The 27090-nt window shown below is 36.9% G+C and overlaps 2 protein-coding genes across 2 annotated transcripts; both read right to left on the bottom strand.

Moving 5' to 3' along the window:
* Positions 1-4317: 4317 nt before the first annotated feature.
* LOC128101972 (olfactory receptor 4K3-like) lies at positions 4318-5235 on the bottom strand. The gene has a single exon (XM_052725444.1). The coding sequence runs from the start codon at positions 5233-5235 to the stop codon at positions 4318-4320; it is 918 nt and encodes a 305-aa protein (XP_052581404.1).
* Positions 5236-18569: 13334 nt separating this feature from the next.
* LOC128100955 (olfactory receptor 4F21-like) lies at positions 18570-19505 on the bottom strand. The gene has a single exon (XM_052723686.1). The coding sequence runs from the start codon at positions 19503-19505 to the stop codon at positions 18570-18572; it is 936 nt and encodes a 311-aa protein (XP_052579646.1).
* Between the last annotated feature and the right edge of the window lie 7585 nt (positions 19506-27090).

The following is a 27090-nucleotide window of genomic DNA, read 5'->3' as shown; positions in this document are numbered from 1 at the left end:
ACAGTGGGGTCCACACCCCAGGTGTGATGGCTGAGAGTATTCAGCAAGAAGACTGGTTGCATGACTGGGAGAAAGGGGTGACTGCAGGGCTTATGGCTGCTTCAGGATGCAGATCACAGAATTAAAATATTTTGTATTTAGACATGGACTATCTATAGATACACTGAAAAGACTTCAGTCTGGAGTTACTTGGGACCCTTTTTTTCCCCTGAAAATTATCTTCATTTTGTTACTCTGTTATTAACATTACACATGGCTGCCTTCCTGCATAAGAAGAGGGTACTTCTTAAAGCAAAATAAAATTTATGACCCATAAGAGATTGGATTTGTTTTCATCTGATTTAGATCTAGGTTTTCTAATGCCCAGATCTGGAATATTTAAAATATACCTATGTAGCTAATATTCAGTATACATAGTTAACACAAATCCTTCAAATTTTAGTCTGATTGTTTAGTTACTTTTCTATTGCTATGACAACACATCATAATGAAAGCAACTTATAAAAGAAAGCATTTAATTGGGGGCTCATGTTTCAAGAGGCCTATAGTCCATAGCCATCATGGCATGGAGCAGAGGAGCAGGCAGCAGGCAGGCATGACATTGGAGCAGTAGCCAAGAGCTCATATCTTATCCACCAACATGAGGGAAGGAGGGAGGGAGAAAGAGAGAGAGGGGGGAGAAGAAGAGAGAGGGTGAGAGAGAGAGAGAGAGGGAGAGAGAGAGAGAGAGAGAGAGAGAGAGAGAGAGAGAGAGAGAGAGAGAGAGAGAGAGAGAGAGAGAGGAGATAACTGGGAGTGTATGAACTTTTGAAAGTTTAAAGCCCACCTCAAATTGACACACCTTCTATAACAAAACCACACCTAATACTCTTCAAACAATTCAACCAACTGCAGGACAACTATTTAAATACATGAGCTTGTGGGAACTATTCTTATTAAACAAGCACATTCCACCCCCTGACTCCCATAGGTTGTAGCCATATCATAATTCAAATGCATTGAGTCCAACCTCAAAAGTCCCTGTTGTTGTTCACAGTCTCAGTACAGTTGAAAAACACAGTCTCTTCTGGACTCAAGGCAGTCTTTTGACTGTAATCCTCTCTAAAAGGATCACAATTAAAGCTGGTGGTAGATCTATTCCCAATTTTCTGAGAAATTGCCCTATTGATTTCCAAAGTTGCTATGTAAGTTTGTACTCCCACCAGGAGTGGAAAGTTACACTTGCTCCGTATTCTCTCCAGCATGAGCTTCTACTTGCATTTTTGATCACAGGTTGTCTGACAGTTGTAAGATGGAATCTCAAAGTCATTTTGATTTGCATTTTCTTGATGGCTAAGGATGTTGAACATTTCTTTAAGTGTTTCTCAGCCATTTTGGTTTTCTCTGTTGAGAATTCTCTTTTTAGATCTGCATCCCATTTTTAAATAGTATTAATTGGTTTGCTGGTGTCTAGAAGACCCAGCTCTACCACTTCTGGGCACATACCCAAAGGATGCTCTATTCCATCACAAGGACACTTGCTCAACTATGTTCATATCATTTTTACTCAAAAGAGCCAAAACTGGAAACAACCTAGATGTTCCTCAACCAAAGAATGATTAAAGAAAATATGGTTCATATATACAATGGAGTATTACTCAGCTACTAAAAACAATGACATCATTAAATGTACAAGCAAATGAATGGAACTTGAAAAAACTCATCCTGAGTGAGGTAACCCAGGCCAAAAAAGACAGACATGAGTGTTCTGTGATGGGAGTCTAACAGAATTACCATCAAAGAGACCAGAGAAACTTCATACAGCAGCTGATGGGAGCAGGTGCAGAGTCCCACAAACAAATATTAGGCAAAGCTTGGGGAGTCCTGCATATGGTTGGGGGGAGGAAAGATAAGAGTAACTAGAAGGCACAGGGACACCACAAGAACACCACCTACAGAATCATGTGACTGGAACTTATGAGTGCTCTGGGAGATCAGGGAGCCTATAGCAGTCTGACCTAGGTCATCTACATATATGTTATGGCTGAGTAGCTAGGGAATCCTAAAGTGGGAGTGGGGGCTGTATCTGACTGTTTTGCCTGTTTGTGGGATCCTTTTCTTCCTACAGGGCTTACCTTGTCCAGCTTTGATATGATGGTATATGTCTGGTATTGTTGTAGCCTATTATATCATGTTTAATATCTGTCCCTGGGACACATGTTCTTTTCTCAGGGGAGATAGAGGGGGTGGATCTGGGGGGAAAGAGGAGGTAGGAAGAGAGACTAGGGGAAGGGAGGGTGGGGAAAATTGCAATCAGGATGTAGTATATGTGAGAAAAAAACAACAATAATAAAAGAAAAAATCATCTCGAGGGAGTTGATTTTCTTCCTCTAACATGTAGATTTTGTGCATTGAATTGGGGTCATTAAGCTTGGCAACAAGCTCCTTTATCTGATAAGTTGCTCCACAGGCCTCCACTGTACTTCTTCTTGATGCACCAATTGTATAGAAGCAATTTCACTGAATTGCTAAAATTTAATTAAAATCATCTTCTTAGAAATCACTTGGGCAATGAGAACTCATTTTCCATTCTAATTATAGTTTATCAAGAAGTCCTCATGGTGTTCTATTTTTTAATATGCCTGTGTGCAGATGAAAGTAACTTGTGTGTAGTTTTGATATCAGTGTTATTTTGTAAGTAAGGAAGAGGGGCAGAGTAAAGACATGCAAGATTTATGTAACAGTGAGAAGCATTGTGAAATGCAATCTACTGGACATGGCACAGTCAATGCAGTCAGGATTCCAAGGCTGCCTACTGTGGGCCCCATATAGATAACTGTCAATAGTCAGTCATAGATCAGAGTGCGATGTATGCTGTGCTCACCTCCTTACAGAACTGTGAGCTCCTGATGATTCTGAGGCAGGGACAGACATTTTCTTCCTTTGTAACCCACTGAAGAGCTCACCATTCCCTAGGGATGATTCCAGACCAATGGACACACACATGACTCTTGTAATCCAAGTGGACCACAAAGTAAAAACAAAACAAAACAATACAAAAAGAACATAAGTGTCAAAAGGGACTAGTGTGCATGTGACTGGGGAAGTGGAAAATAGGAGTGGGAGGGAAATATTAGTCAGATGCAATCAGCTTATTGCAGATATTGTCAAAGAACAAATTTCAGAAAAGGAAAAATGGTGACTTTAAATTTTAGATAGTGAAATCTATCTGAGATAATATTTTAGGAGAAAGGTACCAAAACTTCCTAATATATTTTGCATATGCTCAAGGTGTGTAGTGAGCCTTGATGATACCTAATTTTATTTCAGGAAAACATGATACAGGTATCTGCATGGTTTTTATTAGTTTATGTTATAAGAACATCTTTAATTTATTAGAATACATATACAGATTGATTGCAACCATAGTTCATGAAACATTAGGACACGTTATTCAAGAAATTATGATGTATATATCTTTTTAGGGATACACTAGATATCAAACTATTGTAAATGTGTATACATATAGTTTTATCCAGCAAATGGCATACATTATCAATGGTAACTAACATGAAAAGTCTCACTCTCTCTATGTAAATATATGTATATTAATATATCTATTATATATGTAATGTTTTCAAAAGCATAAAAATTATTACCACACTGTCCTACTTTCATAATATAAAGTAAAATTAAGGTCATAAAATAATTTGTGGACTGAGGGAAGTGTATTCTAATATTATGAAAGATGCCATTTCAGTTATAGAGTGAAAAAAGGGAAAATGATTTCATTTGAATAGGTACAAATTGGTACATGAAACAGAATATGTCAATATGAGGCAACTAGCATTATCATTTGATTTGTGAGTCATTTTGTTCTGTAAGAGGATGTAGACCTCAAAAATATCTTCAGTATCTGCTGTAGTGAAGTTAGAATTAGGGTTGAAATATAATGATATGTCTTTAAATGATAATTTTGATAAGTAATTCAATGAAAACATTGCAAATAATAATCCTGTTAAAGCGACTTGCACAGTGTTGTGACCATGGGTAATGATTAGTAAATTGTAGTGATTATTATTTTATAACATTATCTTCATCCTGTACTCTTCAGACACAAATAGGTATATGATGCAGTTATTACTGGAAGTGGTAAAAATCTAAGTATTAGACTTTCAAATCGCTTTCATAATAGCTGTTTTCATAACAATATATTCATGCAAATAGTATTGTGAAGAAGTGAGTCATACATGCAATCTTTGTTATTGTAAAAATACAGTTAAAATAGTATACACACAATGAATTTTCTGATTAGGTGTCTAAAATTTATCCCCAAATTTACCTGTGATTTCTCAGCTTTTTTATGGCATTTTTAATATCCTTATTTCTGAGTGTATAGATGGCTGGATTCAGGAGAGGTGTGATGACTGTATAAAACACAGCAAGAAACTTGTCAATCCAAGTGATGTTGACTGGCCACAGATAGATGAAAATGCAGGGCCCAAAGAACAGCACAACCACTACGATGTGGGATGTACAGGTAGAGAGTGCCTTTGATGAGCCGTCTTTAGAGCGAAGCTGAACAGTTAATAGAATGTAAGTGTAAGATATCAGCAAGAGAATGAAACAAGTTGTTGCTAAAACACCACTGTCAGCATTTATCACAATTCCCAGAGTATCAGTATCTGTGCAGGCTAATTTCATCACCAAAGGAATATCACAGAAAAAGCTGTCTATTACTCTAGGTCCACAGAAAGGTAGTTCCAAAATCAGGATCAGCTGACTCATGGCATGCACAAATCCAATGATCCATGATATTAAAACAAGCCAGATGCACTTCTGTTTGTTCATGATGTTGGTGTAGTGGAGTGGCCTGCAGATGGCCACATATCGGTCATAGGCCATTGTTACAAGAAGTACCATCTCACCCCCTCCAAAGAAATGCACACAGAGGATCTGGCTCATGCACCCCCCAAAGGAAATGGTTTTATTATCTTTCACGAGGTCTGTGGTCAGTTTGGGGGTAGTAACTGAAGAAAGGCAGAAGTCAATAAATGAGAGATTAGCTAACAGAAAGTACATGGGAGAATGGAGATGATGATCAGTGATGATTAATATCACAACAAAGAGGTTGCCTACCACAGTCATCAGGTAGAGGGTGGAAAATGGAAGCAGGAGGAAGATCTGTAGTTCCCTTGAGGTACAAAGTCCCTGAAAAATAAACTCAGACACCACAGACTTGTTTGCTTCTTCCATTTAGTACACTGTGCTCCAATGGGTTGAGAGAGACAGAGCCTAACTAAGAATTCCTGAAAGAGAAACAATAACTTAATGTTTAGGGTCAAATAAGCAGAAAAATATTCAAATTGAAATCTTAGCATTATATCCAACTCAAGTTTTAAATAAATCCTTCTTGCATTTGTGCATATTTTATAATCAGAAAAGGATTCTAAATGTAGAATGATGGGTTAAAACCTTTGCATATCAAAAAGATAAATTTTATAGGTATGGATATGAGCATATTGTTTATTAATATTAGCAGCACATATTTTATTTGCATTTTCCAAGCTTTAATCTGCTCTTTCTGAATGGAATCAGAAATAATTTTCTTCAATGAATATAGACATAAAGCTGCAGCCCATATACTTGACCATCATAATTCCAAAATGACAATCTATTGACATGTTTCAAACATAAACAGAAAATTCCCATTCACAAATCTACCATTGACTATGAACATACAGAATCAAACCAAGTTTACTAAAAAATGTTCATCAAATTAATTGTGAAGCCAGGTGCCTAAGACATATTGCCAATATTAAGTCTTTCCTTGATTTCTGACTTATCCATTAGAGTGTATCTGTGAACAATCATATATTCATAGGCCAGGAGAATATTACTTATTGTCCTATATTGACTGGTTTTCATTTCTAAATGGTGAGATTTCATATGCTATTCTGAAAAATTGATAAGTGAAAGAAACTTTTCCTGCCTCTACATTTTTCTCCTTCCTTCTTTCCTTACATAAAATGTCATTTTCATATAACTTATATTGAATTGAAGAATTTGCAGTCAACTATTATTAATTAAACCTCTAGCATTCTCATCTCCTTCCCATTCTTTTTACCTGGTTCTCTACTCTATTGTCTGTAGAAAACAAATATTTAAAATGTTCTAAGATAATAAGCTAATTTTAGAGTAAAGTAAGTGGTCTTTCAGCAGCATGCTTTTTCAACAGAAAGTCTTGTAACTTATCATGTTACATAAAGAGTTTATTTTATGTGAACATATAAAACTACTTAAAATTTCCAGAAGTCTCAAATGCTTTACGGATAGGTAAACTTATATGATGTTTTTGGAAAATAGAACAATGAAAAATGCAGATGCAGGATTCCCTGAAAATTCCTAGTGATAACAACTGTGCTTCTAATGCAGAAAAAAAACTTTAAATGATTATTTGTGATGAAGTATGACAGTACAACAATCACTTTGGGATGTACTTACACTACAGGAATTACCTCGTCAACCAGGTCTTACCAAGTTGTTAATGCTCACTCTAAATGCTGCTTGAATCTGAAACTGTGCCACATCGTAATAATGTGATTTCTGCTGTGATGAATGTTGGCAAGAATTTCATTTCAGTGTGGCTTATATACACAAAGTCATGTCTGCTTTGGAAACTTTCCTGTTCTGTACATTAAATGGGTCCAAGTCCTTGGGGATCCTGAATTGGAGACATTTTTCAGCAATTCCCCATTTTCAATACTAGGTTCAAGTTAAGATTGTCAAATGAAAGAAAAAAGTTTAAACAAAATATAAAATATGTTGCCTTAGGTGTGGAAAAACAGAACTCTTGTATAAAGCTGTTGACAGTATACAGTAATATAGCACCTAAAAATGATGAAAGATTAAACAAAACTTAAAAATAAAACTAATCTATTTATCAAGGAATGCTGCATTCCCATGGTCTTTGATGTATTATTTGTAGCATATATTATTTACTGAAGTGCTGAGGGACAGATGAACTAATAGAGAAAGTTATATGTCTGTATCATAAATATATATGGTATATACATATATGCATGTTCATGTGCACATGTGTATGCTCACACATACAGACATATATTACTATGAATTATTATTAATATTGTGTTAATAACACAATGCTGTTATTTGTGGCAATGTGGATGAATGTTCAGGACATTATGTCATAGAAGAATAAATGTATAGTTTCTACATAAGTAAGGAATTTAAAACAAGCAGAACCTCAGAAACAGAGAATACAATAGTGGTTTTTTAGGGCTAGAGTAGAAAGAAAATAAGGAGGCATTTAGTAAGCATATAATTAATTTACATGAATTAAGTTCTAGACATCTGTTTCACAGCATAGTGGCAATAGCTTATTAAGACCTCATTATAGAGGAGATCTATATATAGGGATGTGTAGAGGGTTTAAGGACTAAAGTCGTTTCTACTCAACCATGAAGAATTCGCATTACAGAATATACGTATGCTGGCAACATTTCTGTGGCAAAATGGGGGTTGAGAACAAGGGAATCTTGAGAAGCTAGGGCCAGATATAGCAGTATACACAGTGGTCAAGAACTAAGAACCCTGTCTCAAACAAGTTGGAAGAAATGAGTGATACCCAATGTTTTCCTCTGTTCTTTACACATGTGCAGCATGAAATGTACTTTCTCTCTCTTAAAAATGAAAAAAAAAAGTAAATAGAAAATGGAAATTCAGGGAAGGAAGATAGAATTGTAGATGTGGAGCCATACCATTGTATACATTAAATGCATGGTTATTGAATATCAGTTTTACTGAACAATGCTGTTATGTTTAGCAAAGCTGTTAAATATAAAATGTGTTATAATGGTTTCTATGGAAGAACTGATGCTGTTCTCCTAGATTTAAATGTTTCACATTATAAAATTATATATCAAGATGTTATATCTGTCTCAGCAGAAGTTATTTGTTATGTACATATGGAAGTGGCAGCCAGATCAATATTGGCACACTGCCATTTTCCTTATGACTGAAGAGCTTATATCAACTTTTTCTTCCTTTGATTCAGAAGAACAAAGAACATAGAATATTGGAAGAGAACAGGAGCAGAAATGAAAAAATACTATGAGGAAAACAGGCCAGAAAAGATTCCTGTAGAAGCTTTTGGCTTGTGGGCATTAATTCGAGACAGCTTAGAATCAAGCCCTGGGACACAGAGGGCAATTTTCCCTGAGGTGGATATAGATGAAACAAAGCCTGTACTCAGCCTGCAGACACTATCACAATACCATACAATCAAAGTCAGTTTTCATTTGACCATGAAACTGATTTAAGGGAACAGAAGTCTTGGGATGAGAGTAAAAAGGTCCTGAAGGGGTAAATAAACTAATTTTTCTCTAAAAAACTGAAAACTTTTCAGGTCTTTTCTTCTCAGATTTTTTTCTCTCTCTCTAAGGGTAAAAATTAAATTCACCTGGAAGAAACATCTATCAGAATGGAAGAGTCACTCATAACTGCCCTAGCATAGAAAAAATCACCTGGACCATTGCAAATCCTTGCTGATAGCGTTTTATCTCCACTTGTAACCAGCGATCAGGAAGCAATTAGTGGAGGGCCAGGGAGCAAGCACCTACCAGTTTGAATGCATTCCAGGGATAAAGGGGTCCCTGCAGTTGCCAAACACTTTCCTCGAGGGTGGAGCTGTGGCAGAAGCAGTGTTGGAACCACCCACCTTCCCATGAGCCCCGACTCAGAAGGTGGGGCTATGCAGCACCCACAACTTTGAAAGAAGCTATTTGAATAAGTTCTTTTTTTAATATCAGGGGGAAAGATCTTTCTGAACAAGCTTTTTTTTCAAGTACTCTCATTTAATTTTACTGACCCAGTGAGGTGGGGGAGCAAAGTTGCTTCTGGCAACAAGTGTCTGTCTGAGCGCTTGCTGATGGATGCAACCCACTCTGAGGACAGCGTCAGGTGAAGAATCTTACTAGAGAGGTACACTTGTCAAACAATAATGCAGGCATCCTAATGTAAGTTTAGGGAAGACAAAAACCTCCGAGGTAAAAGCAGAAGCTTGATTTTGACTTTAGCATGAATACAGACCTTGTGAATTGAAGTTTTCTCTCAAACCCAGAAAGGCATATGGGGAAATGTAGCTTTTAACAGCGTGACAGAGTAGAGAAAGGCAGCTTGGGAAATGTAGTTCATAAAAGCAAGGAGGCATACGCAAGTAGGCCTGGAGAAAATGAAGACAGACTGGAATAAAAGCTTTCAAATGTTCCCCATAATACAGCAGCAAAATGTTCAAGGGAAATGCTGCCAGTATTTTATCCCAAAAAAGCCCCAAATGTCATTTTTTCCATGTGCTTTGTTAGCTTGTCTCCCAGGAAAGGGGAACAAGCAAACAGCCTGCCTGTCAGGTGGGGATTATTTGCTATGGAAAAGTGAGATGGCAGATTGAGCATAAACAGATATTCCTTATAATCCTCAAGGACAAAGCATAGTGGAAAGAGCCCATAGCAATCTTAAAAAGCAGCTTTAAAAAATTAAGAAGAGTGAATTTTATCCTCAGTTGCCAAGTAATGCTTAGAATGATATAAACTCTGATCTTTAGAAGTGATTTGCATACTTTCTGTCTTGTGAGAAGAAAATGTAATAGTCCAGTTAAGAAATCTCTTCTAGATGTTTGCTGAAGTAGTCCTATAGAGTTTGCTTTTGAATGTAAGTTAGTTCTATTTAGAGATTTTTTTCTAGATGTATGCTAAAGTTTGTAAAATAGTTCTATAGAGTTTCCTTTTGAATGTAAGTATGTAAAAAGTGTAAATATGTATAGTGATATTCATGCTACTTGTAAATACGTTGAATGTAAAAAGTGTAAATGTTGAATGTAGGTGTGTAAAAAGCATAAATGTTGAATATAAGTTTATAAAAAGTATATAGTGATGTTCATACTAGAATTGTTTTTATTACTCTTTACCTTCAGATATATCTGAACACTTTTTATGTTAGCATAAAATAAAATTTTATGGTCTCACTGCCCCTTGGAAAACTTAAGCGAAGGTGCCATAATTAGGGGTGCTTTTCTGTCTTCTTCCTAAAAGTTTACACTCCTCATCTGTTTCTGTTCACAAAGGGGTAGGCCTCCCACAATCTAGTTTGTACAGAAATTCTACTGCTGTGGTACGAACACATGTATATATGAGCTACTTAAACAGCTAAAAGTGTCTTTATAATTAGCATGGGTTTTTGTTTACTTGAGTGGATACTTTGAAGTGTTTTGAAATGACTATTTTCTCCTGGGAATCAAAATAGTCTCTTGAAAATTCTATTGAACATATGTTAGGAGAGAGTTTTGATTTAGAAAAGGGCTTGGTGAAGCTAAGACTGCTTTAGTCACCTTAGATGCATTCCAAAAAGGCTATTCCATCTTTATTTTTCTCTACTTCTTTACTGGGATGTGTGGCAGCTATGGAGATCACTGTAGATATTTGCAAGCTCTTAGTAGGGACCTGGGTCAGAGCTGAGTTAAACTCTGTACCTGCTCCTGCCAGAGGCTGGTATCCAAAGGTGGGCAACTTTCTTCTTCTTTTTTTTTTTTTTTTGGTTTTTTGAGACAGGGTTTCTCTGTGTAGCTTTGTGCCTTTCCTGGAAGCAACTTTCTTCTTAATAGCTTCCAACCTAAGTCAGAATATGCTTGATGAAAAATGTATCTATGATGGGTAAGGAAGATTATTCAAGAAGGACAACCTAAGACAGGCACAATCTATCTGAGGGGACTGGGGAGCCCTTTATTGTATCAAGAAGGGGGAGTTGTGGAGGCCCACAAAAGTTTCCTGGTGAGACCTGAGCTTGATTACCCAACAGGGCTGCAGTAGAGTATTACTTGACCACATGTGTGGTTACCAGGTGATTGGAAAGGTCTGCACTTGGCTGAGCTATGGGGAGGTCTTTTGCTGCACCCCTTGACGTTCCTATAAGAAGCCCTTTAAAAGATAGAGGAGTGGCCAGTGGATATTGATCCAGGCCCTCCTGAGGCTATCCTGTGTTTCTGTTTCTTTCCCTTCTATCCTTCTACCTAATGTCTTCTATCTCCTCAAGAGTACCCTGTTGTAAATGTGGAAGCTGGGCTCCCACATTCAGAAATTCAAGTTTGATGGAAAAGTATACTCTTGTTCTTTCTCTAAGTGATTAGAGAGCACTTTCTAATGTACATTATATAAATAACTTATTAATACAGATGAATACAAGAAAGAGCCCAATAGTACAGAAAAATAATTCTTTTCATTATACACACACACACACGTACACACACACACACACACACACACACACACACACACACATATATATATATATAGTAATTGGGTTATCATTTCTGTATGTGTTATGACAACATATATCATATATGCTGAATAATATGGGCCAGTGAGATGTCTAAGCAGGTAACATCACTTGTTGCCAAACCGAATAACATGAGGTAAGTTACTAGGCTTAACTGGGTCCCAAATATGAAAGGGAGAAAAATGCCTCTATCAAGTTGTCTTCAAATCTCCACACATGTGTTGTTGCATGAATGCATGTAAACATAGACAGATACCTACATTCATGTGCATCTGCACACACACATAAATGCTGTGGGATGGTCTGTATGTCAAATTGCTCTGATTGGTCAATAAATAAAACACTGATTGGCCAGTGGCTAGGCAGGAAGTATAGGAGGGACTAACAGAGAGGAGAAAAGAAAGAACAGGAAGGCAGAAGAGACAATGCCAGCTGCTACCATGACAAGCAGCATGTGAAGATGCCGGTAAGCAATGAGCTATGTGGCAAGGTATAGATTTATGGAAATGGATTAATTTAAGCTATAAGAACAGTTAGCAAGAAGCCTGCCACGGCCATAAGGTTTGTAAGCAATATGTCTCTGTGTGTTTACTTGGTTGGGTCTGAGCTGCTGGCGGGTTAGAGAGATTTGTCCTGACTGTGGGCCAGGCAGGACCAGAAAAACTCTAGCTACACATAAATGTAATAATTTTTGAAAAATAAAAAATCCATTTTGTCTATAGTTTTACAGCTGTACATACACATTTAGACAACTGTCATGACATCTGAAAATGCCAATGGAGCCATTTATTTTCTTCCAGACTCTCTTTTGGTACTGTATGATCAACCATATCACACCAATGACTCAGGAAAACAATCTTATTTTAGTTTGTATAATTTTGCTTTTTTTAAAAAAAATCTATTTATTGTATATGCTTAAGGTGAACACTACTACATTTTGATATACATACATATTGTAAAATTGCATACCAGTACTTTATGTAGACACTGCATGTGCATTGAAAACATCTAAAAATCTCTTTGACTTACCATCATTAAATACCAATCTACTAGCTGTAGTTTTAATTCTGTACATTAATTTCCTACAATTGTTAGCCACATACAACTATGAACTTATATATCTTCTATTCTTTCTGATCTACTATTGATGACCACAGTTCTACTATTTTCTTGTTTATTCAACTTTTTAAATCTTTGCATATAAGTAAGAGCACACCTTATATTTTTTCTTTGTGCCTGGCATTTCATTTAGCATAATGCCCTCCACATTCACCAATGGCATTATATCCCTCTTTTAAAAGCCTTCACAGCATGGCATAGAACTTATTCCATATACACAATATGCTCCACATGTTTGTTTTATATGTAATGGTAGTATTTCATCCATAACATGTGTATTACATATATTGCTTTTACCTAGTAATCATTTAAAAAATATTGACACAGGAATTTCCATTGCATGTCACTCAAAGTTAATTAAACTATCTAGCACACGGTTTCTTGAAACACATGGTCTTCTTTCTTAAATCTTTCATATTACTATCAACAGTGGCTTTACAAGTTTGTATTTGTGTGGTACATATACACAATGGAGTACTGTTCAGCAGAGAAAACCAATGACATCATGAAATTTGCATCCAAATGGATGGAACTAGAAAATATCATCCTGAGTGAGGTAACTTAGACTCAGAAGGACAAACATGGTATGTACCTACTCATAAGTGGATACTAGATGTAAAGCAAAGGATAACCAGACAACAACTCACAACTCCATAGAAGCTAGCTAACAAGGGAGACCCAAAGAGGGATGTATGGATCGCCCTGGCAATGGGAAATAGATGTGATCTCCATGAGTAAACTGGGGATGTGGGGTGGGCAATGGAGGGTAGGGGATGGGGGATGAGAACATAAGGGAATGAGGTGGTTGAGCTGGAACAGGGATGGAGCTGGAAAGCAATGAAAGAGATACCATGATAAAAGGAGACATCATGGGGATAGAGAGAAACCCAGTGCTAGGGAAGTTGCCTGGAATCCCCAAGGATGACCCCATCTTTGACTAGTAAAAATAGTGGAGAGGGTGCCTGAACTGAACTGGCTTACCCCAGTGATCACATCGGTGAATACCCTAACTGTTGTCACAGAGCTTTTCTCCAGTGACTGATGGAAGCAGATGCAGTGATCCACAGCCAAATACCAGGCAGAGCTCCAGGAGTCCAGTTGAGGAGAGAGAAGAGGGATTCTATGAGCAAGTGCATCAATATCGTGATGGGGAAACCTGCAGAGATGATCAAACCAAACTAGTGGGAACTCATGAAAGTTGGATCAATGGCTGTGGAGTCTGCATGGGACTGGGCTGGGCCCTCTCCATGGCAAGACAGTTGTATAGCTTGATCTGTTTGGGAGGCCCCCTGGCTGTAGGATCTAAATCCATCCCTGGTGCATGAGCAGGCTTTTTGGAGCCCACTACCTATGATGGGACAACTCGAGCTGCCTTGAGGCAGGGGAAAGGGCTTGGACTTGCCTCTACTGAATGTGCCTCCTCATGGAAGACCTTGCCTTCTTGTGGGGGAGAATAGGGGGGTGGGCTGGGAGGGGGAGCCTGTGGGGACAGGAGAAGGGAAGAGGGGGGTCTTTGATTGGTATGTAAAATGAATGAAAAATTTTTCTTAATAAAATAAAACAAGTTTGTATTTGTATCAACAATTAAAGAATTCCTTTCTCCGAATATTTATCATAAAATGGTGTATCATTTTTGATACATATCTGAGAAGTTATAAATACCCGAGAAGTTATAAAGTATTATGCAATCATGGTTTTGGTGTTTATGATCACATAGTATGTTCCCTTTTGATTCATGGTTTCTTCTCTCCGCACGTGTTATTAAACCATGCTATTGTATTAGTAATTTTATTTTACTGCTTTTATTCTATTGTATGCATTTCTATTTATCTGTTTCCTACTTTAGTACATTAGGGTTGTATCCAATCTATAGCTATTAGGAATACAACATTGTAAATGCTCTTGTGCTTGTCATATGCATGGCTTTATTTTATTCAGGTAATGAGCTTGCTGTGTAAAATGACTTATTATGTACTTAATGTTATTAGTCTTTTTTTAGGATTATGTTCAGATCCAGAGGCCTGCCTGATACCAAACAGCTCAGGCAGTTGAGGGACGCCCATGGGGCAGCCTTATGATAAACAAGTATATGGTGGAGAAATGGGAGAGAAATAGAGGCAGAATGGTTTGTGCGTTGTGGTAAGAGGCAGATCTGAAGAAGTGAGGGTGTTAAGGAATGGGCTGATATGAGTGGCCTGCTTGTCACCCAGGACCAGGGTGATATCTGGTGCTGAGCCATTGCCTGGGGCCATGTCTTGGTGTGTGGTCCTACTGCAGTGAGAGTCAGTGTTGATGTCCATGACCTGTGTTGTTACCAAAACCATGGGGATGCCCTGGGTTTGGGCCGCCACCTGTGGTCTCCTTGTTGTCCTAGGGCGTGCCACCACTGGGGACATGTTGATTTGAGTGGCCTGTACTGCAACTAGGGGGCATGATGACATCCTGCCAGAGCTGTTGCCAGGGGCCATGTCTAGGTCCATGGCCCTATAGCAGTCAGGGTCTGTGTTGATGTCCATGTCTTCAGTAACCATTTAAGGCCATGCTGATGACTGGGGTCTGGTCAGACACCTGAGTCCATGTTGGTATTTGAAGTCTACTCTGCCCCTGGGGCCATGATAATCTGAATGGCCTATGCTGCCACCCAGGGCTATGGTGATGTCTGGTGTGGGGCCATATCTAGGTCTGTGGCCCTGCTGTAGCTAGGATCTGGGTTGATATCCATGGTTCCTGATACCATGGAAAGCCATGTAAATGCCCAGGTTCTGGGCTGTCACGTGAAACCATGTGAGTATCTCAAGGTCATGCTACAGTTAGGGCCATAAAGATACAAGTAGCCTGCACTGTCTCAAGGTGCTATGGTGATTTTAGGGCCAGGGATGCTTCTGAGAGTCATGTCTGTGTCTATGGCCTTACCACAGCCAGGGTCTGATTTGATGTCTGTGGCCCATGGTGCCACCAAAGGCTACATGGATGATTGGGATCTAGGCCACATCCTGTGGCAATGTTGGTGTCCAAGGGCTATGCTGCTGTTGGGACCATGTTAAATCTGGGCAGCCTGCACTGTTACCTGGGGCCAGAGTGTTGTCTGGACAAGGGCTACTGCTGAGGGACATGTTTGGGTCTGTGACCCTGCTGTAACCATGGTCTTTGCTGATGTCCATGGCTCCTGACACCATGAAAGGCCATGCTGATACCAGGGGTCTGGGCTGCCACCTGGAACCATGAAGGTGTCCAAGGACGATGTTGCCATGGAGGCCATGACAATCTGAGTGGCCTGTGCTGCCGCCTGGGGCTGTGGTGACATCCGGGCACAGGCTGTTACTAGGAACTATGTCTGAGTCCGTGGGCCTAACACAGATGAGGCCTGTGTTGATGTCTGTGGCTCATGGTAACACAAAGACCACACAGATGCCTGGGGTCTAGGCCACAACCTGTTGGTGTCTAAGGTCCATTTTGCCACTGGGACCATGCTGATTTGGGTGGCCTGTGCTGCCATACAAGTCTATGGTGTTGTCTGGGCCCAGGCTGCTGTACAGGGCAATGTCTGGGCCATCTGGGTCTGTGGCCAAGGAGCAACCTGGGTCTAAGTAATATCTCTTCTAAGTATCTAATACCTTGTCTGATGATGTGTGTTTTAATTTTGCGTTAGAGAAAGTTAAGGGTCTTTTTGTGCATTTCAAAAAATATTTGCCTAATATTCACATGGTTGAATTTTAGGTCAATAACTGAGGTAGTCAATGAAAGGCTCCTAAGTGGATTAATGATAGCACAGCAGTCTCTGGACTGGTAAAATTCAAGCTCTCCAGACTCATGGGAGTTCTAGTCAATCAATCATCTTTGAAGAATATGGTTTTCAGATTCATTTGATTTTAATGTGTGTGTGTGTGTGTGTGTGTGTGTGTGTGTGTGTGTGTGTGTGTATGCAGGTGTCCTAGGTGTGGAGTTAAAGAGTTCTGTGAGGAACTCAATGTGGATTCTTGGTGCTGAGGTTTTCTGAAAACCACAATGTCATCTCTGTGTCTCATAGTCTTAAAGACTCTTTAATGTGGGTGTGTTTTTTTTTCTCTTTTTCTGGACACTTTAGTTCAGAATAGTGGCATTTCAAACACAACAGAGCTGGCAGGTGGTGTGTTTGAAACCTGAAAATGAAGAAAAACCATTCCAGATGTTGGAAGATACAGACTGTAGGCACAAAGCATAGATCACATATTAACCAAGACTTGTTTTGTGGTTCAGACTGTCTCTCCCCCTCAGAAACCTGCAGCCTACACAGGGCCTCCAAGTAGATACAGCCACCATCCTTAGCCCTAAAGAGATCTTCAATTGCTAACCACTTGTATTTGAAAAATTAGCTTTTTCAAAGGGTGTCTCACTGGGGAAACACACTATTCTTATGGGTATGCCAAATGCCCAGAAGTCAATGGACAACAGGAAATGAACTCATCTGCATCATTGGAGGTCTTTTGTCTCACAATGTCATCTCTGGCATAATTTTTATTTATTCATTCATTCATTTATTTTTATCCTATAGGTGATATATATATATATATATATATCATATATATATAAGTGACTTCCAGGGTTATGCTTTTATGGGAATCCTGAATGTGCATATCAGTGTTCTTTGCATCTATATCTGTTTCTTGTGTCTTTTTTGGTTTTTTTTTCCTTCTGTTGGTTTTGCCCTATTCCAATGTGTATGTGTTTGTCTTGTTTTATTTTATTATTATCCCTTAGGTGCCTGTTCATTTTCTAATGTGAGAAAGAAAGGGAGTGGAGCCTGATGGGAGGGGAGGTGGAGAGGAACTTGGAGAAGTAGAAGGAAGGGAAACTATAATTGAGTATATTGTCTGAAAAAAATCTATTTTCAATAAAATCAAAAAACAAAACAAAACAACAACAAAACACCCCCAAACCAGATATCCTGTTTTCCCCAGTAAGAAGAAATCTCTTCTTTCAGACTCCTGCTAAACTGTTTGCAGTGTTAATAGCATATATCATTCTTTCAAATGAAGACATTCAGTCTCAGTGCCCTTTTCTGAAGTATGCCTCTTCCCCTTGTTCCTCTTTTTACTCTGTGGATCATTTTATTGGTGCATATGTGTATAAAGACATTATTTTGGGCTATATCTAGAAATTTAATTTCAAACTCAGATGTCAATTATTGACCCAGTAGGAGTCAGATGATTTTAGTTTATAGGGGATGGTATCTAAATCTGGTCCTTAGAATACTTTACTGGCTTTTTCATTGCCGGGCCATGCTCATGAATGAAAGGCCACCATCAGTCAGTAGTTTTTAGGGACTCATACAAAGTATAGAATCAGATATTTTTTAGAGGATAGAATTTTCCATGCCTGTATATCAGTTAGTGCCACAAGATTAAAGTGGAAAAACTTAACATGTAGTTCTAAAAGTTACATAGCCTTTAGATGACTACCTTCAAATTACTTGATGCTTAGCTTATTTTAGTGTATTTACCACTAACTCTGCTTGACCACTTATCCAGATTTCTAAAGTGTACATAGAAAATTTTCTAGGAGACAGATTGGACATGTCAAAGAAATAATGTGCATTTACAAAATGAAGAACCGTTCTGGATACCTTATCTTACAACTGAAACAATTCTCTATTACATCATCTATGTGGCCACCTTTAGGGCAGACCAGCAGAAGCTACTACTTCCCCATTGATGACTCTGAAACCTCTTCTGAATAAGCTATTAACACTCTAATCTAAACTCTGTGTCTTTTTTGAGACAACACAACCCAAATAACTAGAGACACTAGTCTCAAATATAGAAGCACTCATTGTGATGATTCATTTATTTACCCATTTTTTAACATTATATGCTGCCATTGTGTCTTCGTTGTGTTCAGATTATCACAAAGTCAGGAAAAACCCATATTTATTTATCCATAGTGCTTTAAAAAAAAGAAGGACATAGTGATATATTCTAATTTCTCAGAGGAAGAGAACCAAGGCATTAATGATGTGTGGGAATGGATATATGTTGTGAGGTAGGTAACATGTGCAGTTGGCAAGGTTAAGTAGCATGTTCCTCAGTGGAACCTTCCAATATACAGTTGGATGTACACTTTTAGAGCTCCCACACAAGATTTCGTCAGCAATATCTGTCATAACTAATTCTTTTGCATAATCTTTTGATTGCTACCCTTATATCTTTATTCCTCAATGTATAGATGACAGGATTCAGGGCAGGGGTGATAGCAAAGTCAGCAATAAACAGGTATTTGTCAACTGAGGATGTGGGGAAAGGCCACACGTAGAGAAACATGCACGGAGTAAAAAAAAGAACAACCACAGTGATGTGTGCAGACAGAGTGACAAGTGCCTTTGACAAGTCCCCTGAAGACCTTTTCCAGACTGTGACCAAAATGAAGACATAGGAAAGGAGAAGCAGGAAGAAGGTTCCCATGCTCATGAAGCCACTGTTGGCCGCAACAACAAACTCAAACTTGTCTCCATCAGTGCATGCGAGTTGTATGATCCGAGGGAAGTCACAGTAAAAGCTGTCTATTTTGTTAGGACCACAAAAAGGCAGGTTTATCACAAAAGAGAACTGGGACAGGGCGTGGATCACACCAGTGACCCAGCCAGCAATTACAAATGAAATGCATATTTTAGGGCTCATGATGCTCAAGTAGTACAGAGGCTTACAGATGGCTGTGTACCTGTCAAATGCCATGGCTATGAGCAACACCATCTCCACTCCTCCCATAATGTGAATAAAACAGATCTGAGTCATGCAACTGTGGAAAGAAATTACTTTGCGTTCTTTCAGAAGATCTGAGATCATCTTGGGAACAGTGGTGGAGGAAACCCACACATCATTCAAAGACAGGTTGGCCAACAGGAAGTACATAGGAGAATGTAAGTGAGAGTCAGCAATTACTAAAATGACAATGAAGAGATTTCCCAGAATGATTCCTAAGTAGAGCATAGAGAATGTCAGCATGAGAAAAACTTTAGTTTCCCAAGAACTAGAGAGTCCTAGAAGCACAAATTCAGAAACCGTGGAGTCATTTAGTCGATCCATTGGTGTGAGCACTTTCAAATCACTTGATGTTAGGAAATGATGAAAAATTGTAGCCAATGCTACAATTGGATATTTTCCACTTATGGGACTCCTTTCTTCTCTGAATTTTAAATCAAGAGAAAAAACTCTGAGTTGGATAGCAAAAGAATAAGTAAATGAAAAATACAAACATAAATATAATAGAGACAAATGAGGTTCGTCCTTTTTATTCTAGGACCAGACATTTTGTTGTAGTAGATTTGCCTTGCAGTATATCTAAATATGTTCTCTGAACTCTTCCCTAGATATTTTCAATGTCTAATCACTTCAAGTGTCAGAGAATATTCATATAGTATGCCCTTGGACTATTTTGCAAATTATTCTTCTGTGAATTTGTTGCACTGGTGAAATGGAGATTTAGGGTCAAAATTATTTTTAAACACACTTCATCTGTATTTGTTTTTGTAAAATTACTATCATATTTTGGTTGACATGCATTAGTTATATTCATTTGTAGGTACATTGTGTTTTGAATACATGCAGGTGATGTGCACATGTATTAAATCTATCTTTTCAGCATTTTCTACCCACCCACATTCCCATTCCCAAACTACTATTGATCAGTCACTATTCTTAAGTTGTGTTGAGTTTGTTAACGTTTTCCACCATGGCAAGAACTTGGACATGTTTTCTCTCTCTGACATTTCCTTTAACACAGTGCCTTGCACTTCCATCTATTGTGCTGTGAATGACATGATTCCTTTCTTCGTTTGGCTAATATTTAATTATATGTTGGCTTTTTCAACATGCAAGCTACTATAAATAGTACAGTCATAAGTATGGACAAGCATGGTATGCTGAATTTATATCCTTAAGATACAACTCATGGTAAAACAGTGGATAAATATGGCAACTTTATTATAACTTTTTGAGAAACTTCTATGATTCCATATAACTGCTACATGAACATTCCCATCAAAAGTGCCTAAAACTGAACTTTTACCCTACTTTTGATGAACATTAGTTTCTTTTTGGTTTTAGTAGTAGCTTTTCTAATAGATGATACTGTGATTTCATTGTAGTTTTGATTTGTATTTCTCTTGTGGCTTACAATATTAACACAGAATTTTAAATATTTACTTCCTTTTTTATGAGTATGACTTTTTTGCCTGCATATTTATATGGGCACCATGTATTTGCAACTCACTAAATGTGGGTTCTCTGTAAAAAAAAAATAGTCTTTTCCATTGGACCATCTCTCCATCCCCAATAGTGAATATTTTCTGTAGATCATTTGGGCATCTATATTTATTTTCTTCAGACGTGACATACATACTCATTGTCCATTGACTTTTAAATTGGTTTGCTTCTTTTGTCAGGGGTGGATTTAGCATTTTGATTTTTTTTTTTACAGATGAATGTTCATATCATTCTATTGTTTGTCTTTCTGTTTGGCTATTTTTCTTTTTGTTTTGTCCTATATAAGCTTTTCGTTTATCTCTCTTTCATCAGTTTTTTTTTTCACTACAGAGCAGTTTTGGAATCTTATCCAAAGGTATGCCTGTCCCAATGGCATAAATTGTATGACTGTTTTCTTGCAGTTTTTTTTTTTTTTTTTTTTTATAATTCATGACCTACATGTGTATGTTTTGCTTTTTCTATACAACTTATTGTGGAGGTTACCCACTAACATTGAGATGATTTTTAAACATTTAGCTCATGACAGTTTTGTCATGGCTCTGCTTAAACATCGACATTCAGTGGCTGTAAAAGTAAACATATTATTAGCTTAAAAATTACATGTCAATATGTATCATTTATTATGTACTATTTTGTGCAGAGATATTTTGTAAGCCCATTAATTCTCTATACCATGTAAAATCTTGTATATGTTCTACACTCTTGATCCAGATTTGTATGTTAAGAACAATTCCCAGGGTTGCAGAAGGATAGAGTCAGGTCCAGGACTTACATTTAGTAATTTGAGACATGTGTTCATGCTTTTGACTACAGTACTATGCTATTCTGATTGGTACTTTGAAATATACTCCAGGTTTTCCCAAATCCTCCAATCAAACATCCTTCAACTTCTGTGTCCTATAGCTATTATAAACTCATTTAAAATAAAAATATCTGAACTGGTGTCTCCTATAAATACACTTCTCTCTTGTCAGCCATCCCTTACCAACCCTAGCTGTTCAGTCAGTCCTACTACCCCACTTGCCATAGGTACCTTGTTACTTGAGAGAAACTCTATTCTAGATATTCCCTATAGCAATCAGTTTTTACTTACTGTTTTACTGTATTTCTCTACAGGATTCAGTCCTGAATTTATTAATGTGTTTTTGTATATTTCTAAGCCTTTGGCTTATTGGCTTCATGAAGTTCTTATTACCACTTGATTTCTATCCTGTTATGATCTCCAACCCCAGTTTTTAAAGGATTACAGCCTTATCTCACATAAGGAACATGAGGTCTGCTTTTTTTTTAACATGTAGTGATATTTCTATTTTTCATTGAAAATTGGTTATGCAATGTCAACTCAGCATCTTTCCTGAAAGTCATTTCCTCTCAATAGGGAAAAAGACCTTCATATGGACAAAGTGTTACTTTGCTCATAGTCTTATTTGTGTAGTTAGTGTTTTTGCTATTAAGAGTGCAGCAGCTATGCTGCATTAAACCCATGTCTTACATGCAGCTCAGTGGAAACTTGAACAATCCCAGCACTCAGTGTGCATGTTGAACAACTTCACCAAAGCCATCAGTTCTTTATGGAGATTTCTTCTAGTGATGTGTGAAAACAAAACTCTACTCTTTATGATTTGTTACAAACAGAGCTTTCTGTTGATGGCAACTAAATTCATTCTGACATTTTCTTGATCAGTTTTCTCTATAATTGCCCACAACATTTCTCCATACTTTTTATTTTGTATAGTGATGTGTTCTCCTATGCTAACCCTTAACATTTGATATAACTCATGCACATTAAGTCCTGTTTAGTATTTTCAGCATCATGATACTCAGTTTCGCTAGTAACTAACTATTAAATTATTTAACTGTAGAGTTAGTTTTGGATCCCAGAGTAAAATGTCCAAAGTTAAATATGGTATACTCATGAACAAGTCTTTTTTCAGCTTCAAGTTAATCTGAAAACATGAACTTATTTTTATATAGTCCTACCAAATCTGTTAATATATATCTTCACCATTCTCCAAGACACACAAAACAGTCATACCACAGATTTCTACTCTTGACATACATTTTCTAGGTTCACAGGTTTTAGTATCAAGCAATTTCTACTGTTTAATTTGTGTACCTACTGTTGCTGCTTTTGGTTTCCTGTCTTCATACTTTTCCATGTTGAAAATGAAAAATGATTGCATTGTTTCCCCCCATGTTCTGATTAATTGTAATGTGTTTCCAATTAACATCAAATTGCTTAGCTCTCCTACTGAAGGTCTCAATGAATTAAGTCCTAGAGCATATCACATAGAACCCTGAAAAGACATAAGCACAGTGTGATTTAAGATATTACTTCAATAAATTTTATTGGCTATTTAACTTATTCATTTATTGTAATTATTTTTGTAGACCACAAATTGAGCACAGAGCTTTGAACAAGTTATGCAAGGGTTCTAACATTGCTGGACCCCAGCTCAACCACAACTCACTAATGAGTTAGTTTGCTAAACAATTGCTACTATATAAATCCAAATATTGATTATTTATAAAATATTGTAACAAGATTACTATACTTTAATCTAATAACTTCTGATTATACATGAAATATTAAAGATTATTAAATGAAGGAAACCTGCAAATGCTATGGTCCAACAACATTTGGTAAGTAGAGATGATTTAATCCAGCAATAATGTTTGGAAGAAAGCAACAAAGAAAAATCATTTGAAGATCATAGATGTGTTTGCCTCAAGAAATTTAAGTCAAGTAAAAAAAATATTTAGTCTATAATTGTCACTTAAAAACACATACAATATAATTAAAACACAATAAAAGGATGACATTTATGAAAATAAATGACAATATATACATTCACTTGAAAAATACAAACTTCTGAAATATATTTAAACATTGAACAAAATGTGAGATCCAACCATGCCTATGGGAAAAACGACTGAAATTCATAAAGTAATAATTACTTTATAAAAATGAATGCAATCAGTGCACATGTGTATGAAATATTCTGGAAAGGGCCCCCCGTGGTCTTATCAGAAGATTCAGTTTGCTATTTGAGCCAAAGATATCATAAAGTTATATAAATTATGCTGTGATCAGTTAAACTAAATTAAAATGAAAAGTGGAATGAACACAGTAAAAATTAGTTAGTTATGAGTTCATTTAAATATGCTAAGTGTTTTATTACAAATATGTTGGAATATGAATGAGTAATAAAAATCATATCTTTTGCTGGTTGATATAAATGCAGGCCAATATGGAGACTGTGGATTTCTGATAATCTTAATAAATGTCTTATAAAAAAAACTTTGGGTGACTAAAGTCTCTAAATGATTACATTCTACAGAAGAGACATAGACTAACATTATATTATGTGTGTGTGTGTGTGTGTGTGTGTGTGTGTGTGTGTGTGTGTGTGTGTGTTTAAATGTGTGTATGATAAATGTGTGCAGATATGCAGAGAAGCTAGAAGAGGTCATTGAATACATATTCTGATCCTCTTCAAGTATTTTTAACCACTGAGTCATCTTTCCAACTCTGGAAATTATTTTTAAACTTTAGGTTAAGATTTCTCTTTAAGGTCAAAAGTTTCAGAAACCATTTCCATCTTGTCCTATGATACTTCCTGAGACTATGGTAACCCTGTGGCTGATGTGGACTGAAAAGCTTCTCAGCCTCCTCAGTGATGGGACCGTAACTCACAGTGACTTCACAGGGCAAAGGGATCATTGAAAAATAAACCTTTTTAACTCTGACCCTGCCATGCTATTTCATGTATCTATATTTAAAGGAAGCAGGATAGCAAAAGTTAGAATGGATTTCTTTTACATTATTTTATATTACTATATATTTGTGAAAGTATAAAATAATTGGAAATAGACTTGATACCCAAGAATATGGGATGGTCAAATAGAATTTATTATATAAAGTAGGTTTGTACATTGTTAAATCTGTAGTAACTAGAAAGAAGTTTCATTTGTAGAATTACAGAATGAACTTAATATTGTATTCTGGGAGGGGAATATAAGCTGCCTTTTTGCTTATTACTATTTTTATTAAGGAATAAGTTCTATGTTTATTTTAAAGCTCAGGTGAGCTTTAACAAAGCTTAAATATATTATCTATATTAATCTCAGTGGGTACTAGATAAAATAGTCTCGAGACTTTAAATTGTTCTTTTCAAAATTTCTTTCCCTATTTATTTAAGTAAACATCTTTTTTTCACCATGGTAGATGTTAAATCTTGCTTTGTTCATTCATATTAGTAGAAAGTGGCAGACCTATAATATACAGTAATGATTGTCTGGCTTCTTGTAGAAACTTTGAGTCCAAGAAAATTAAGTCATAAAGATGACAGAAGACTCATCATCCTGGAGGTGAACACATACACAGACACAGACACAGACACACAGACACACACACACACACACACACACACACACACACACACACACACACACACACACACACAATTAACAGAGGTTGAACAGAGGTTCACATTATTTAATAATGTGAATATATTACAATATTCACATTATTAAAAACACTTCAACCATTTTTTTGTCATCAGAGTGGAGTGTATGTTATCCCGTTGATGTTAACAGTTGAGCACATCTGAATTCACTACTTTGCTTAAGTGCTAAAAGAGGAAAAAAATTGAAATTATTTAGAAAATATTAGGATCAAAGGATATTGCATTCCATTTGAAAGTCATTGCACTCCAAGTTAATTTCATGGGCCCTTGTAGAAATATAGGACTCCTCTCTCTCTCTTTGTGTGTGTGTGTGAGTGTGTGTGTGTGTGTGTGTGTGTGTGTGTGTGTGTGTGTGTGTGTGTGTGAAACTGTAACAAATGAGTCCCAAAACTACTCACTGGAGAGAAAAATCTATAATGTTTGTGGTTGGGACCCACATGAATAGCATATTTGGAACTCTAAGATCCATATTTAGGAGTATAAAAATGCCACAGGGAAAATATTCTGAAATAGCTGATTAGATGGAAATGATATCCCTAAATCAAAAAGTTTGTCATGCACTTACCTAAAGGAATTACCTATGAAACCAGTTTCTTCTTGGCTAATGACATTGTTTTAGCTTGTGTCTTTGCCCCGAGATGCTGTTGAGCTCATTTTCTACATTGACCAAATTTAATGAGAATTCTTTCTCAGTGTACAATGCTGTATAGTAATGCTTCTTTGTGGAAAATCATTGCAGCTCTGTGTTTTAAATAGAACCCTAACTTGGGAAGGCTTTCTTTAGCATTTTCCTGGGGGAATCTCCTAGCCACCTACTTTCTCTGAGTTTAGTCCTCAAGTGACTGATGCTTTATCAAACTTAGATTTGAGTCAGGCTAGTAAAATGCAATAAAGAATGTTATTTAAAAGCAAAATGATGAGGATGGCTAAACATGTGTCTGTGAAAAGAGAACAACATTATTTTCTCTATGTACAGTGTTTCAAATTGAACTAACATGTGAATTCCAGTCCTAGGTGGCTGTCACGAGTTAAATAGAGATGGACAGAGACACCCGGGTTGGCACTGGCAGTCTACCACTGTGTACATAACTTAAGCCCTTCTTTGACCTTCTGTTTCTTATAATTCAGGTGAACAAGTAGGCATCATTGTTCTCTGTATTTTATTCTTTAGCATTCTGGAAATTTGATTGTACAAATTCTATGCATATCACTAATTGAGGAAAAGATAATGGAAGAATAATTTATCATGTTCAATAAAGAAATTGCATATGCAGCATAATTTAGGATAAGGGCAATTTACTAGATGGATTTTAGCAATTGTTAAAAATGCCTTCTAATTGCATCACCCTTTCCCAATATTATTGATTGTAGGGGCAATAAGACATACCCTGTTATGTTTCAACCTGACAAAATGTTCTCATGCAGAAGTGAACATAGAATGGCCAAAACAATGTCAAAGAGAATATAATCTGAGAACTAATGATATAAGAATTTAAGTTGTAATTGAGAAAAAGTGATGCTACTTTCTCATTTAAACTTTAGAATGTGTTTATTCCATGAAGCAGATGTTAAATCTAGGTAGAATGTGGTTGGTTACTCCCAGACCAGCCATGACACTATTGTACTAATGGGCACATCTTGACTGTCAAATTAAAAAATATATTTATTTATATTTTGTGTGTATGTGAGTGTGTCTTTATGCACATGCATGACAACACTCACTCAGGCCAAAACAAGCAATAGGGTACTTTGAGCTGGAGTTACATAAAGCTATGGCCCACTTGATGCTGGGAATTGAATCCCAGTTATCTGTAAGAGCAGTAAGTTCTCTTTATCACTGAACCATCTCTCTAGCCACCAGATAAGCCAATTTTAAAAATTAGAGTAAAAGTAAATTAAATAAAACTAGCAAACATTAAAACAAAGTTAAAACTTCG

Source organism: Peromyscus californicus, unplaced genomic scaffold (assembly GCF_007827085.1).
Source record: "Peromyscus californicus insignis strain IS unplaced genomic scaffold, ASM782708v3 Scaffold_7__1_contigs__length_154581171, whole genome shotgun sequence".
NCBI classification, from domain to species: Eukaryota; Metazoa; Chordata; class Mammalia; order Rodentia; family Cricetidae; genus Peromyscus; species Peromyscus californicus.
The sequence above is the reverse complement of the archived record's forward strand: the minus strand, read 5'-3'. Positions and strand labels throughout refer to the sequence as shown.

Bases quoted from the DNA above. Each gene is read 5' to 3' on its own strand.
- LOC128101972 (XM_052725444.1), bottom strand. From the start codon at position 5,235: ATGGAAGAAGCAAACAAGTCTGTGGTGTCTGAGTTTATTTTTCAGGGA.
- LOC128100955 (XM_052723686.1), bottom strand. From the start codon at position 19,505: ATGGATCGACTAAATGACTCCACGGTTTCTGAATTTGTGCTTCTAGGA.